The sequence below is a fragment of the Castor canadensis genome, chromosome 6, assembly GCF_047511655.1.
Source record: "Castor canadensis chromosome 6, mCasCan1.hap1v2, whole genome shotgun sequence".
NCBI lineage: Eukaryota > Metazoa > Chordata > Mammalia > Rodentia > Castoridae > Castor > Castor canadensis.
The window spans coordinates 147,602,870-147,615,852 of NC_133391.1; the positions used below are offsets into that span (position 1 = coordinate 147,602,870).

Below are 12,983 nucleotides of genomic sequence, written 5' to 3' on the forward strand. Positions count from 1 at the left end.
TGCTACAGGATAACAAAATTTTGTCTCTATCAGTTTGGAATGTTCTTCCTCCCCTTCCCCAAGGGTTGCATCTAACTTCTAGGGATTTACAGTGCAGATGGTAGGGGAGGGAGAATCTGGATTTAGTGTCTTTGTTCACACTGACGTGTATTGGGGTGGCCACTGTATCACCACACCTCAGTGGTTAAGTTGAACTTTCACAACTGAGTAATCTTTCATTCCTGTTTGCAAGGTTCCCTCAGGACCAAGAATTCTTAACTCCCTTTATACCATCTGTTCTTCTTACACCATGCCCAGTGCCCAGTGCCAGCAAGAGGTGAATTATATGAGCTGCAAACTCTGTTCTTGGGTTTCTTTGTGTCTAAAAATATGTTTGATTTTCATTATTGTTGGATCCCATACTTACAAGTCCATCCACTCTGAAAATTCATTTCTAACACCAAAATTTGATGACTATAGCTAATTTGCAGTCATCCCAGGCTATGTGTCACCTGACATGCCCATTCCCAACTAAATTCACTCAAGTGACATTTTGCCTCTTGTTTTTCTTGTTCAGTTCTTATACTGTGTAAACAAATATCTTTCCATAGACTTTTTAGTGCCATGATATTTGCATTTTTTCTTTTGCTTTTTATTGATGATTTCATTGTCTAAAACAGTTCCTACTGTAGTGTTGAAATATTGTCTTGTGTTCCAAAGCACAAGAAGGCTGTGATTTGCCTTGTGGAGAAAAGAACACTTCTTAGATAAGCTTTGTTTAGGCATGAGTTATAGTCCCCCAGATCATGTGCTCAATGTAAAGGAGTAAACCGAATATAGTAAGAAAGGTGTCTTCAGACAGAAGCCCACATAAAACAAGGTCCTGAGTTGCTCAGTTGCCTAAAATATTGCCCCAAAATTGGCTCTCAGGAACTTCGTCCTGAATCTCTTGCAGTGGCTCTGTGTTCGCTAATTCATGGTTATGGTTGACCTTAGAAAATGTTATTATGAGCAACGAGTAGTACCTTCCTCAAAGGATCATCTTGAGGATTTAATATGCCATATGTGACAGGCACTTAGAACAGAGCCTGGCACACAGTAAGCTAATCTGTTTAGAGTCACAGCACAGCCATCCTTCCTGGAGGTCTTACTGCCTCCCTGGGATCTGATAGGAAGTGAGGTAATGGTCCCTTCTGCTCTTGGATCTCCCAAGCCTGCTGGGGGAGGTTCTATGCCCCATCTTCTACCCTCTGATCTGTTGAGGAGCAGGGACACCACTGCATTAAGGATTCACTAATATATGTGTACCCATCACGAATGCTCTGCCTCATCTGGACAGCCTTTTCTTAAAGCACATCTTCTACTGAATCCACTGTCAATGCCTTTTGAGCCAAAAGGCTTTTAAACTCAGAAGTAAGGAAGTACATTCTTGTTTCTTTATTTTCTATGGTCCTATCCTTTCCCCAAAGCAATGAGTCACCTTGGCCCAGTTTGAATGTGAACGAAGGGCCCAAAAAGGGAAGGAAATTCCAGGATTAGAGGTAAGAGGAGGAAACATTGGGCAATATATACTTTAAACATATTATCTTACCATCTTTTAAAAAGAAAAGTTGCTTCGTAAATCTAAAGAAATATCAGGTCAACTTGAGTGGTGCCACCTTCTTTAACCAGAGCACATGAATCATTTTGATTGGTTTTCTTGTACTCCCAGCCTCCAAGTGTGCAGGGGTCATATCTGTACTGTTCATTGTTTTTATCCCAAATGTCTAGTACAGTTTCTGGTAAAAGTAAGAGCTCCATCAATCCTCATGAAAAACAAATGGGGTTAAGGATACATAAACATACAGAACATCCAGGTCTTAGGTTAATTTGGCCGAATTTACTATGCATATAGTAGAAGCAGGTAGGAGCCATACTTTCAACACTTTGTAAAGAATCAGAATTACCTTCTCATGAACCCCATGGCGACCTGGGGCATCTTTACTCTGTTTTCCTTTGGAGGTAAATAACCAGCTATACATTGGTAGCTGTCTTGAAGAAGAGTCACCATTGGTGTTGAGCTTGTGAGCCACACAGTTGATGCAGGAGTATAAGGAAGTTGAAGGTGCAAAGACTGAATTGGATAGACTGTCTTTAGTTTCCTTGCTCCTTTAGATTCCTTGTTCCTAAAAGGCTCCCCACACCAGTTTCCCATTCTACCTATTATGGTTGTAGAGTAAATTCATTTAGATTTCCAGGATGAGCCATTGTTCAGGTTGCATTATAAATTGTGAAATACTACATCTGTCTGCTAAACCTCATTTTGTAAGGTTAGCTCTGGTCTGATTTGGTGGGGAAGGAGCAAGCTGGACCACTTGTGGTCCCTTTTTTGTAAAAGCCCCTTATCTAATGTGGGAACAGATGTCCTGTGAATGCTTTTGACTTACAGCTTGCCCAGTAGCCTGATGATTAATTCCAGGGTCCCAAAAGAGACTGATCTTGGCAATAGGATAAATGCAGTCTAGATATAGCCATGGCAAGTAGTAAATAGTAAGATTATTAGTTTTTGTTGCACCTTTGTTTGTTGGGAGCTTTGTTTTGCTTTATCATCTTCAATGATAAAACCCTAGCTTAAGTGAGAAAGCAAAAAGGAAAGTCTTTGATGAATTCCTGCAGCCCTCTACTGGCCCTTCTCATATATGAAGAGGTAAATAGGTAAAGCTTAAATGTTTTCTCTGGTTTTAAATATTATATTATATTAGAATTTCTCCCAGCGATCCACTAAGTCCTGTTGTTCTGTTGTACCTTGTATCTCTTTGGGGACTCTGGAATCAATCACCAGGCTATTAGGCAAGCCTTAAGCCAGAGTGGCCATAGTAGATTTGGGACAATCAATAGTTTTGCTTGGTTTTTCCTCCTCCCTCAGAGAAGAGAATTACATATGTTAAGATTTTACCTAACTGAAGCTGGTAGCCAGTGATTCACACCTGTAATCCTAGCTACTTGGGACACTGAGATTGGGAGGATAAGAGTTTGAGGCCAGCCCCAGTAAATAGTTCGACAGACTCCATCTCCAAAATAACCAGAGCAAAATGGTGTGGCTCAAGTGGCAGAATGCCTGCTTTGCAAGCTCAAAGCCCTGAGTCGAACCCCTGTCCCACAAGGAAAAAAAAAAATTTTTACCTAACTGATTAATGAGGGAACCAATGGGGGAAGACATAAGAACAGTTTCCTTAAGCTCTTTCAGGGTCTGTGTGTGTGTGTGTGTGTGTGTGTGTGTGTGTTTAGCAGAAGAAAAGTCACTAGGTTAAATATAAACTTGGTTAACATTATGCAAGGCAACAAAACAGGAGACTCTATAATGTCTGTAATTTATCCACCAGGCTACAAAACTTAATACAAATCATAAAACCCTAGTAATGTCTGCGAATTAACCCTGATTTTACAGGACTGCAAATCATTATACTTTCTCAGTATAGATTGTTGGTTGAACATCCTACGATAAAAATGTCCCATTCCCCCAAGAATGTCAGGTGAGACTGGGGCAGGCCTGTTGGAAACTGCCCTGTGCACCAGCTATTCCAAGAGTGATATTTGAATCAGAAGTATTGGTGTCACTTTGGAGCGTGAAAGAATGCAGAGCCTCAGGCCCCATCCTGACCTTCAGAATCAGACCTGCATTGTACTAATAAGCCTGTGAGATTTGTGCAAACATTAAAGTTTAAGAAAAACTGCTCAAGAATGGTATTTTTAAAAATGAGGCAGTTGCAATTTTTAATCTTCCTAGGTTTGAGATACATTTTTTTTTTCCCATTCTCTTGTCACACAATCATCAGAGGTAAGCACAGATCTCTGCTCACAGGGTGGTCCACCAGTTCTAATCACTGGGCCCTGGAATTAGTCAATAATTTCAGTCAATTCCAGGCAGGTTGTCTTCAGCTAGTTCAGTGCATCAGTTGTCTTCCTCTGTTTCTGAGGGGCTCATCAGAATTAGTGTTCCTGTAGGAAGGAAGTAGGTGCTCAGTTTAGGCCCGGATTTTCCCACTCTATGTGCTAGTGCTTTGGTTAAGATATGGTGTGTTCCTCAAAGGTTCATGTACTAGAACTTGATCCCCTGTGTGGCAGTACCGGTGTGGAACCTTTAAGAGGTAGGATCTAGTGAAAGGTGGTTATATCATGGGCACTTCACCTTCATGAATGGATTGATGGTATTTTGCAGGAATGAGTCAGGTCTCCCGTGACTGGATTAGTTCTCAAGAGAGTGGGTTGTTATACACCAAGCTCACTCCACAGGCTTTGCCCCTTCTGCATGCAGCTGTTTCACTTCCTGCTTCTCTGCTATGTTGTAATACAGCCAGGGGCCTCTTGCATTTGGACTTTTCAGTCACCAGAATAAGCCAAGTAAACATATTTTAGGTACCCAGTCTCAGATATTTTGCTGTAGCAACCCAGAACAGATTAAGACAATAGCTACTCCTAGTACTCAGAGGATAGGAGCCCAGTATCTTATGAATTGGAAGCCCCAAACTAGAATTTGAAATTGGATAATCCACGTTCCCTATTCTTTCCATGATGTCTTCCATCACTGAACCACTGCTACTTAGGCAGCTTCTTACCTAATTCTTCAAATACCCTTCTCCCTCTGAAACTTTCAGATATCTTTCACTCTATGACCTTCATTGTCAGTAAAGAGGAACTCTGCAATAATTATTAATAATCAAAATTATCTTGATTCCATTAACTAAGTACTCTTTGGAACTCCTCTTTATTCTTTGAGTATCCAACCCTCAGTGGCAGCTTAGTGTTTATTATAGATTATTGAAAATAGCTATTTACTTACCACTTTACACCTCCTTTTGGGGAAGGCATGGGATACTGTGTGTTATTTAAGCTCATATCCTCCAAAGCTTGTAAGTCCATTACCTCTATTGAATGCTCAATAAATATTCACTGACCATACAACTGGACTAGGAAACTCTTCTATTATAGGACTCAGCTGTTCAAATCAACATCTAATATAAATCCATCCTCATATTTATATTCATAAAATAAGACTACCATTCTATTGCACAATAGAGGACTTATTTCACATATCAGTTCTTTAAAATGGTCAGGGGTTCATTGACTTATGTCAAGTCTCAGGTAGGGACCATTTTACAATCCTCCTCAGGGATATTTGGCCACATCTGGACACATATTTGGAGGGGAAGGAGAGCATTTAATACATTCTTACTGGTTGATTATGTGACTTGACACATACCTTCTGATACCTTCTATATCTCCACAATTGAGTAAAGAGAGTCAGTACCTTATAGTGACTCCATGGGGGCACCGTGAGTGTTAAAATTTCATTCTGAAGCAGTAGGAGTGTGGCTGTCTCAAGAACCTCCTCTTGTGACATTTTCATGTGTATATGTCACAGTTAAATTCCCTGTACAGATATCTTAAACAAACAAACAAAAATGCTTTTTTTTTCAAAAACAGAGAACAGGAAGGTAAAGTAGGTCCTGTCTGGGGATTGGTACCAGAGGCAGGAGGGAGGATATAAGGAAAGGGTATAGGAGGTGAATGTAGTAGAAATATTATGTACTCAAGTATAAAACTGGAAAAATGAGACCTGATGAAACTATTCCAGGAACAGGGGAAAGGGAGAATAAAGGAAAATGATGGAGGGGTGAATTCAACTATGATATATTGTAAGAACTTTTGTAGATATCACAATGTACCCTGAGTACAACAATAAAATGATAATTAAAAACAAGATTAAAAAAAATGAACCTCTCCTTCCTCTCAGGTCCTGGACATTTCACCATATATGTCACTGTTACTTATACGCTTGCAGTCCAAAGTAGACCAGACAACCTTTGCTGCCAGAGCACATATCTCTTCATTGCATCCCATTGGCCACAATTTTCCAAAATTCTGCCTTAAAACACTCTAATACTCAAGGCATAAAAATGATGCTTTATTTTTGAAATCCAATGTTTGGACAGCTGCTACCTGTAAACATTTCTGTGTTAAATTGCAACTAACTAGAATAGGAAGTGAACCAAATTATCCATTCTCCCATCATGCTAGATTGAAATTTGTGGTACTTGGTACTCAGGCTTGCATTCTTGGAGTCAGGTTTATCTAAATTTCAGTGTTTTAGGGTTAGAGACAGTAACTCTTTAAATTCTGTTTTCTTCCTGATCCCCTGACTTGTGAAGGTATTGTCTTTATCTGGGAAATAAAATGGACACTTCACTAGGAAGGTAGAAAACTTGTTTGTTATGACATAGTGGGAGGTTGACACTGAAAGATTTTTGACAGAAGGATCAGTCTTACACAAGCTTGTGACATGCAGAAATGTCTTCATGTTAACAGTTCTGGTGCAGTCTGTGATCAGAATATCCTGGTTTTTGTGCTCCAAATGGAAAAGTCCAAGGAGAAAATGTGGATGGGGTGAGGTAAGATAGCTTTATTAGGAAAAAGGGAGTCATCTGTTCTGCCAGATGAAGAAGGGGAAGAAGAAGGAGGCATGGTGCACACAGGGGGAGAGAAAACTTTTGGTTTTCAGGTGCCTTTAAAACCTACACTCCTCCATGGGAGGGCCAGTCCAGGAGGTTCCCACCCAATAATGAACAAGTGGGGAGGAGAATGGGTGGTTCCCAGCCAGGTGAGGGTGGTCTGGCCCATTCCCAGGCAACCTACATGAGCCCCAGACTTTTCCTACTTCTAGCTTGCCTCACTCAGAAATCACTGATCTGCACTGGAAAGGAACATTTGGGTAACATGCACTTCTTCGGTGCTGAATAGACTAATTCCTTGCCCATTCAAAGAACACTTGTATTTTAGGACAGGAACTCAAGAGTATGAATGGGATTTCAAACATTAGAGTGAGATTAATTTTGAGGAGTCCTGCCTTAATTTCCAAATGACATTGAGTTGAAGCACAGCAGACAAAGCAAGCACCAGAAAACTTCAGGTGGGAGTCCAATGAGATGATGATAGGATTTAGAAGAATTCATGTCTAAAACTTTGTTCTTATTTCTGTAGCTATCAACTGCAAGTAAGTACCCTGAGCTTCTGTCAGAGGAAGAAAAATCATTTTCAAGGCTGTTTGATCTTTCCAAGTTTGCTTTGTGTCCTCTGAGAAAGTTTAGATAAATAGACACATAACAATAAAATAAATTATTTTTATTGCTGCGAAAAATTATTTTTTCTTCGGGACTCTTTCAGGTCAGAAACTTAAATTAAAAAGTAGTAGTATGTGTCAGATTAAAAAAAGGCACTGGATAGGTGGAAGGTGGTTCCACATCAGCACAGGTTTTATGAGGGAGAAGGAACCTGCAGAAGGGGTCTCTAGCAAGAGAGCTGGAGCCCACTGCTGCATATAGGTTTGGGGTAAAAATAGAGGGGCAGGGGTTGGTGGAAAGTACCAGGGCATGGACTGGATGGAGAAACTATTTATGTCTAATTGTTGCTGGGTAGGGAAGGCTGTGGTTGAGTGAGTTTGTCACAAGGCAGCTATGCAAGGCAATTGCTTCTCAAGGTGGGTAAGTTTCATTCTTGGGACCAGATGTGATTTTTTCCAGTAAGTGGTGGGGTGTTTCTAGTAAGCTGCCTGTGATGGGGAGGGGTTATGGGCCTAACATGGGGGTCCTTATGTTTGCTCTAATAGTATGGAGAGAGCAGTTTGGAAAGGCTACAGTATCTCTGAGAGTGGTAATTTATTAAGCAAATGCTGTGTGTCTGGCACTTTGCTGAACACGCTGTTGTCAAATCATGACACTTAGTCGGTTGCTCTTTTATTATTATCCTAGTCCTTATAAGTGAGAAAGTTCAAGGTCACAGCAGTAAATGCTAGAACCAGGATTTGAACCCACATTGCCTGGCTGCAGGTATTCTAGCCTCTCGCTATATTACCTCTTCAATCGTCTCCATGCTGCCTCTGTTGCCCTTGAGGGAATTTTTCTGCTGAAGGGGAGGGCCTGCACATGATAGTGGAGGAAGATGGTTTGTGAAATGTGCTAATACAGCTCTTCTTTGCTTTTCAGGTTTTGGAGGTGCTCTGGGTTACCTTTTGGGTGCCATAGACTGGGCCCACCTGGAACTGGGAAGAGTGATGGGCACAGAATTCCAGGTCATGTTTTTCTTCTCTGCCTTGGTGCTCACTTTGTGTCTTATTATTCATCTGTTCAGTATTCCTGAAACCCCACTTACAGATGGTGCAAAAGACATTGCCCCACAGCAAGCCCCTGGGGACCCTCAGTTGTCATCAGATGGATTGCATGAGTACGGTTCTATTGAGAAAGTTAAAAACGGTTATGCAAACCCAGAGCTGGCAATGCAGGGAGGAAAAAACAAAAAATCTGCTAAACAGGTATAAATGAAAATTCTTTTTTCTTTACTTGGGAAAAATATTCTTGCTCTTGATCTTTCTTCTTTTCTTTAAAAAAAATTGTTTTGTTTGCTTGTTTGTTGTAAAGAGTTTTGTGAGGTCCAATTGAATCTTCAAAATTCCAATAGCTATTATCCCTTGGAATGAAATTTTTGCATATCAAAGAAAACTGTGTACATTTTTCTCTGGTCCTCTTGTTTCTTGCTCTTTCAGAGTATCAATGCAGGGAAGATAATGCCAGTTATGAAAGGTTGGGCCATACGAGAAGCCTGAAATCATCCTCAGGCCTGGAGAAACAGTTTCTTAGATTAGGATGATAAACTATAGATTTGTTCCTCCAAATGGAATTATCCTTGGGTTGATAACTGAATTTGATATATAGATTTTGTATTAATCTGATTTCATTCAATATTATTGATTAAATCAATCATTTGATTGAATATTACTTTTTATCCTTTTTCAGTGAACTGAACAGCAAATTTGTTAGCTTAAAATGTTAACGATAACTAAATGCCGGATAAATGGGATAATGTTCAGATGAAATGGTCAAAAAGGAGACTAAAAGTATGCTACCAACTCCATGGGACTATTTCAATTTAAATTAATTAAAATAAAGTTAAGACTTCAGTTCTTCCATTACTATAAAAAGTCAGACAACACAAAGCTGTAAGTAGGATGAGAAATATTGCCTCGAGTGGGGAGCCATTCACTCATCTGAAGCTTCTATTACTTAACGGAAAGAAGAGTAGGACTAGGTAACCCTTGTTAGTCTGACACCTCTCTAGCTTCTTATGCTGGTAGCTGTGTAACTTTTGGTACATTAATCCACTGAGCTCAGATTTTCATCAGTAGATTGAAAATAATTGCTAAGTACTGTATGGATTTCTAAGAGTTAAATAACAATATTGAAGGTGAAGACTCTACCTGGTCCAGTGATTTACAAATAGTAGTTACATACTTCTGCTTTCTTTTTAAAGCATTGCAAATTCAGAATTGAAATGTAGGCACATTTGATGTCCTGGGAAAGAAAGGCCTTGGGGAGTGTATTTTTTAAATTACAAAGAATGAAAAAAGGGTTACCAAATATTATCAAATGAATACAGTTTTATGATATTCAGGCACTCCTGTCTGGACCTCCCGGCAGATGCTCACTAACTCTGCAGACTCTGATTGTCTTTCCTAATCCCCCCAGTGCAGGAATTCGTCCTTTTGACCTGTGAATTATCGCATTCAGTCCTCTCTTGGGTCTTTTCACTTCTATGGCTGTTTGCTAACTTGTTTGTGTCTTCCCCAACTGATGGCAAGGAATTCCTTGGCATAGGTGGCTTCTGGTCCCTTCCCACCCCTGACATTTACCTCAGTGTCTGCCATGTAGGAAGCTGGCAGCAAATGTTCCATTAGTTGGTTGTTGATAAAAGCAACAAAATAGTTGTGTAAAATATGGATCTTGCAGAAATTTGGGTAAATAATAAGAATGTTTCACACTGTGTGCATAATTCATTCATTTATTCATTCAATAAAAATTAATCACTGCTGCCAGACCCAGTGCAGAGCATCAAGAAGATTGTAACAAGTTGTTCTTGAGGAAAGTGTAATCATGTTTTATTTTAGTTTCTTAATAAATTCTTAATTTAAATTAATTTTAAATTTACCAAAGAGTTTCAAAGACATTAGGGAGAGTTCCTGTCTGTTCTTTACCAGCTTCCTCCTAATGTTGACATCTTACACAACCACTCACATTTGTCAAAACTAAGAAATAAACATTGGTACAATACTATTAAACAAATGGCAATCGTATTTGGATTTCATTAGTGATCTCACATTGCGTTTAGCTCAGTAGTTTATAAAATTTGAAAACTGCTTTTTTCAATGGCATTTTAACAAAACGTTTTAAGAAAATATTTTTACACTGATGGTCAATAGAAAATCTCATTTCTGCCTATTCATTTGTGTGTATGAATTAAAATCTTAGTTGCCAGTTACAGAAATCTGTAAAGTTTTCTCAAGATTCATTTCTCCCTCAAGTATTGTTTGGTCTGTTCATTTGCTTAACATGTCTTTAAAATTAATGCAAAGGTAAACCTCAGCATTGCTTGTGTTTACTCTGGCAAAATGCTTACCTAAGTAAGATCTGTTGAGAAGAGGCCTCACTACATGAGCATCACTGCCTTGGAGTTCTGTTCCTGCAGTGTTCCAACCTGCCTTCCACCATACCAGTGGATAAGAGAATACTATGGAAGAGAAGAATTTTCCATTCATTTGATCCCATTCATGATTCTTATTTTGGGATGAGTGCAATATTCTCATAACAGGAAAAGCACAAGGAGGAATGGGAAGGTCATTGGGAGGAAACCTTCATTTTATCTCCATCACTCAGCATTAGAGAAAATATGAACATTTAGGTCTCTTGAGACGTCGGCTGCACTACATTTCCCTATACGGGACTGCATGGGGAAGAACACCTGTGTGCTCAATCCCTCCTCCACTAACAAATTAGGTCTCTGGGATCACAGGTGAAACTCAGGCCTCTTGTGTGCAGTTCTGTGAGGCAGCATGGGAGTTGTGGATGTCCATATAATTATCCAGGAGATAATTACAAAATGTGTGTGGTTTTGAAAATTCCATATTAGAGTCCCCCTCAAAGAATCACCAGGCATGGGACATACTTCCACTATGAGGATCAAATGAAATCAAGTGAGTGGAAGCTTTTTGAGAGGCATGAAGTATTCCACATTAGTAGGAAGTTGCATACATTGAATAAAAGTAACTTTCACTGGGGAAATATTGATCAGAGGACATAAAGGAGAGTCTTTACTCCCTTTCACTGCATGTGGAATAGGAACTATTTCTCACTTTTTCCCCAATTTCTCCCTACTTTTTATCACGTTATACTAAATTTATTTCCTAATAAACTTTGCTATCAAAACACAGGACACAAAAGTTTAGTTAGGCAGGAAGATTAAGTTCAATTAATCTCTTGTACAATATGATGATATAGATGACTAATTAGTGTATAATTAATGAATAACTGCTAAGAGAGTAGATTTTAAGCATTTTCACCACAAATAAATGATAACTACGAGAAATGCATGTTATTTCTTTTAATCATTCCACAATGTATACATAGTCTAAAACATCAGGTACTATATCGTAAACACTTGTAATTTCTGTCAATTAAAAAAATAAATAGCAAGAAAAAAGACAAAGAAACTTCATAGTATATGCCATATACACAGCACTGTAAGCTCTGGATGGTTTTGTCATTTGGTTTAAAAACAAAGTAAGAGTAACATATCTTAGGCTCAAAAACAAGCATATGGCACTTTTCTTTCAAAAGCTGACCTTGGGAGGCCTCTAGCTAAGGAGTGGAAGTCTGCGCCTCCCATCAGAGCCAGGCCAAGGCCAAGGCCCTCATTTCTCAAAGTCATTACTTTCCAAAACAAGGGGGGCTGTGCAATTTGGAAACTAGAATCTTTCTTTTTAATGGCAAGAGGTCTGAATCACTTTGGGTTGAAACTAGATCTCATCTCCAACTCTTCCATGCCAAAAAAAATAGTTACTCTTTTTAACATTTGAAAGTCTCCTCTTTAGTATACTTTGGTGGAGTTCTCTTTTCACTGATAACTCTGTGCATTTTTCTCTTATACCTTTAATTCTGAAGCTGACAAGTGCAGTCTATGCACTAAAACAATTCCCTGGGGCTCAGAACCATTGAAAGGTCTTTCCAAGGGAATTGACGAGTCAGGAATAGAATGCCAGCTGAATATTCATTTTAAGTTAAAATACTCAAAGGAGCTTTGAATACTTACATTCCCAGCTTTTACAGAAATACTAGGTACAATTTAAAAGCTCATATTTATTTTTGGAAGAAAGGAGAAATTAGGTTAACAATGAAAGCAGGCTGAAAATTATGTATAAGGCAGAAGCACAAATTTATATTTGGAAGGACACTGAATAGTTGCTTGTTAGATTCACTTCCTCAATTGTGTATTTTTGGAAATAGGGGAAGGAAAGTGAAGATAAATCACTTAGTTTGAAGCACAAGAACCAGGGTGTTGTTCCATAGGCAATATTGTTAGCTACTTTTTCCTGTGGTTGAGGAAAAAGTAGTAATTCTGTGCTGTATTTCTTTTACAATTACCCCTTATTTTGACAGGTACCATGTTCTATATGCAAAAAGCAGTTATTTTTCCTAATTCAAATAGAATGTTTTATAATACCAACTAAGTACAAGAAAATCAGTAAGCCATGGTTGGTGGTTCAAGAACTATAAAACTGATGGATTTAAAAATATCAACTTACATTAAAAGCCTGAAATTGGTAAATCAAATTTTCTACAAAAAGAAGTAAAAAGCATTATCATACAAAGTTAAGAGTTATAAAACAATATTGCTGTTAGAATTAAATTAGAAAATCTCAGGAGACTGATAAGTAAACAGCTAGGATTCAATTTCATTACTCCATGATTTAGAATAAATAAAAAGCTGACGAGAAAGAGTCATCACCCTATCAGGGTAGATGCTTATACTCTCAATGTCATGGGGACAGCTTCTTGCCTAATATTCCAAGGTTCCTTTCTCCTCTTATATGACAAGATGTTAAAGTCTCCTTTTTTTCTTTGTATTCAAAACAGTTGTCAATA

General features: G+C 38.7%; 1 protein-coding gene across 1 annotated transcript in view; it reads left to right on the plus strand.

Moving 5' to 3' along the window:
• Slc45a2 (solute carrier family 45 member 2) overlaps nucleotides 1-12,983 on the plus strand; it is a 35,206-nt gene that overhangs the window by 12,297 nt on the left and 9,926 nt on the right. Inside the window, exon 3 of the mRNA XM_020162254.2 lies at nucleotides 7,998-8,323. Within this exon, the coding sequence (XP_020017843.2) occupies nucleotides 7,998-8,323 (326 nt within the window). The remainder of the gene's footprint in view (nucleotides 1-7,997; nucleotides 8,324-12,983) is intronic.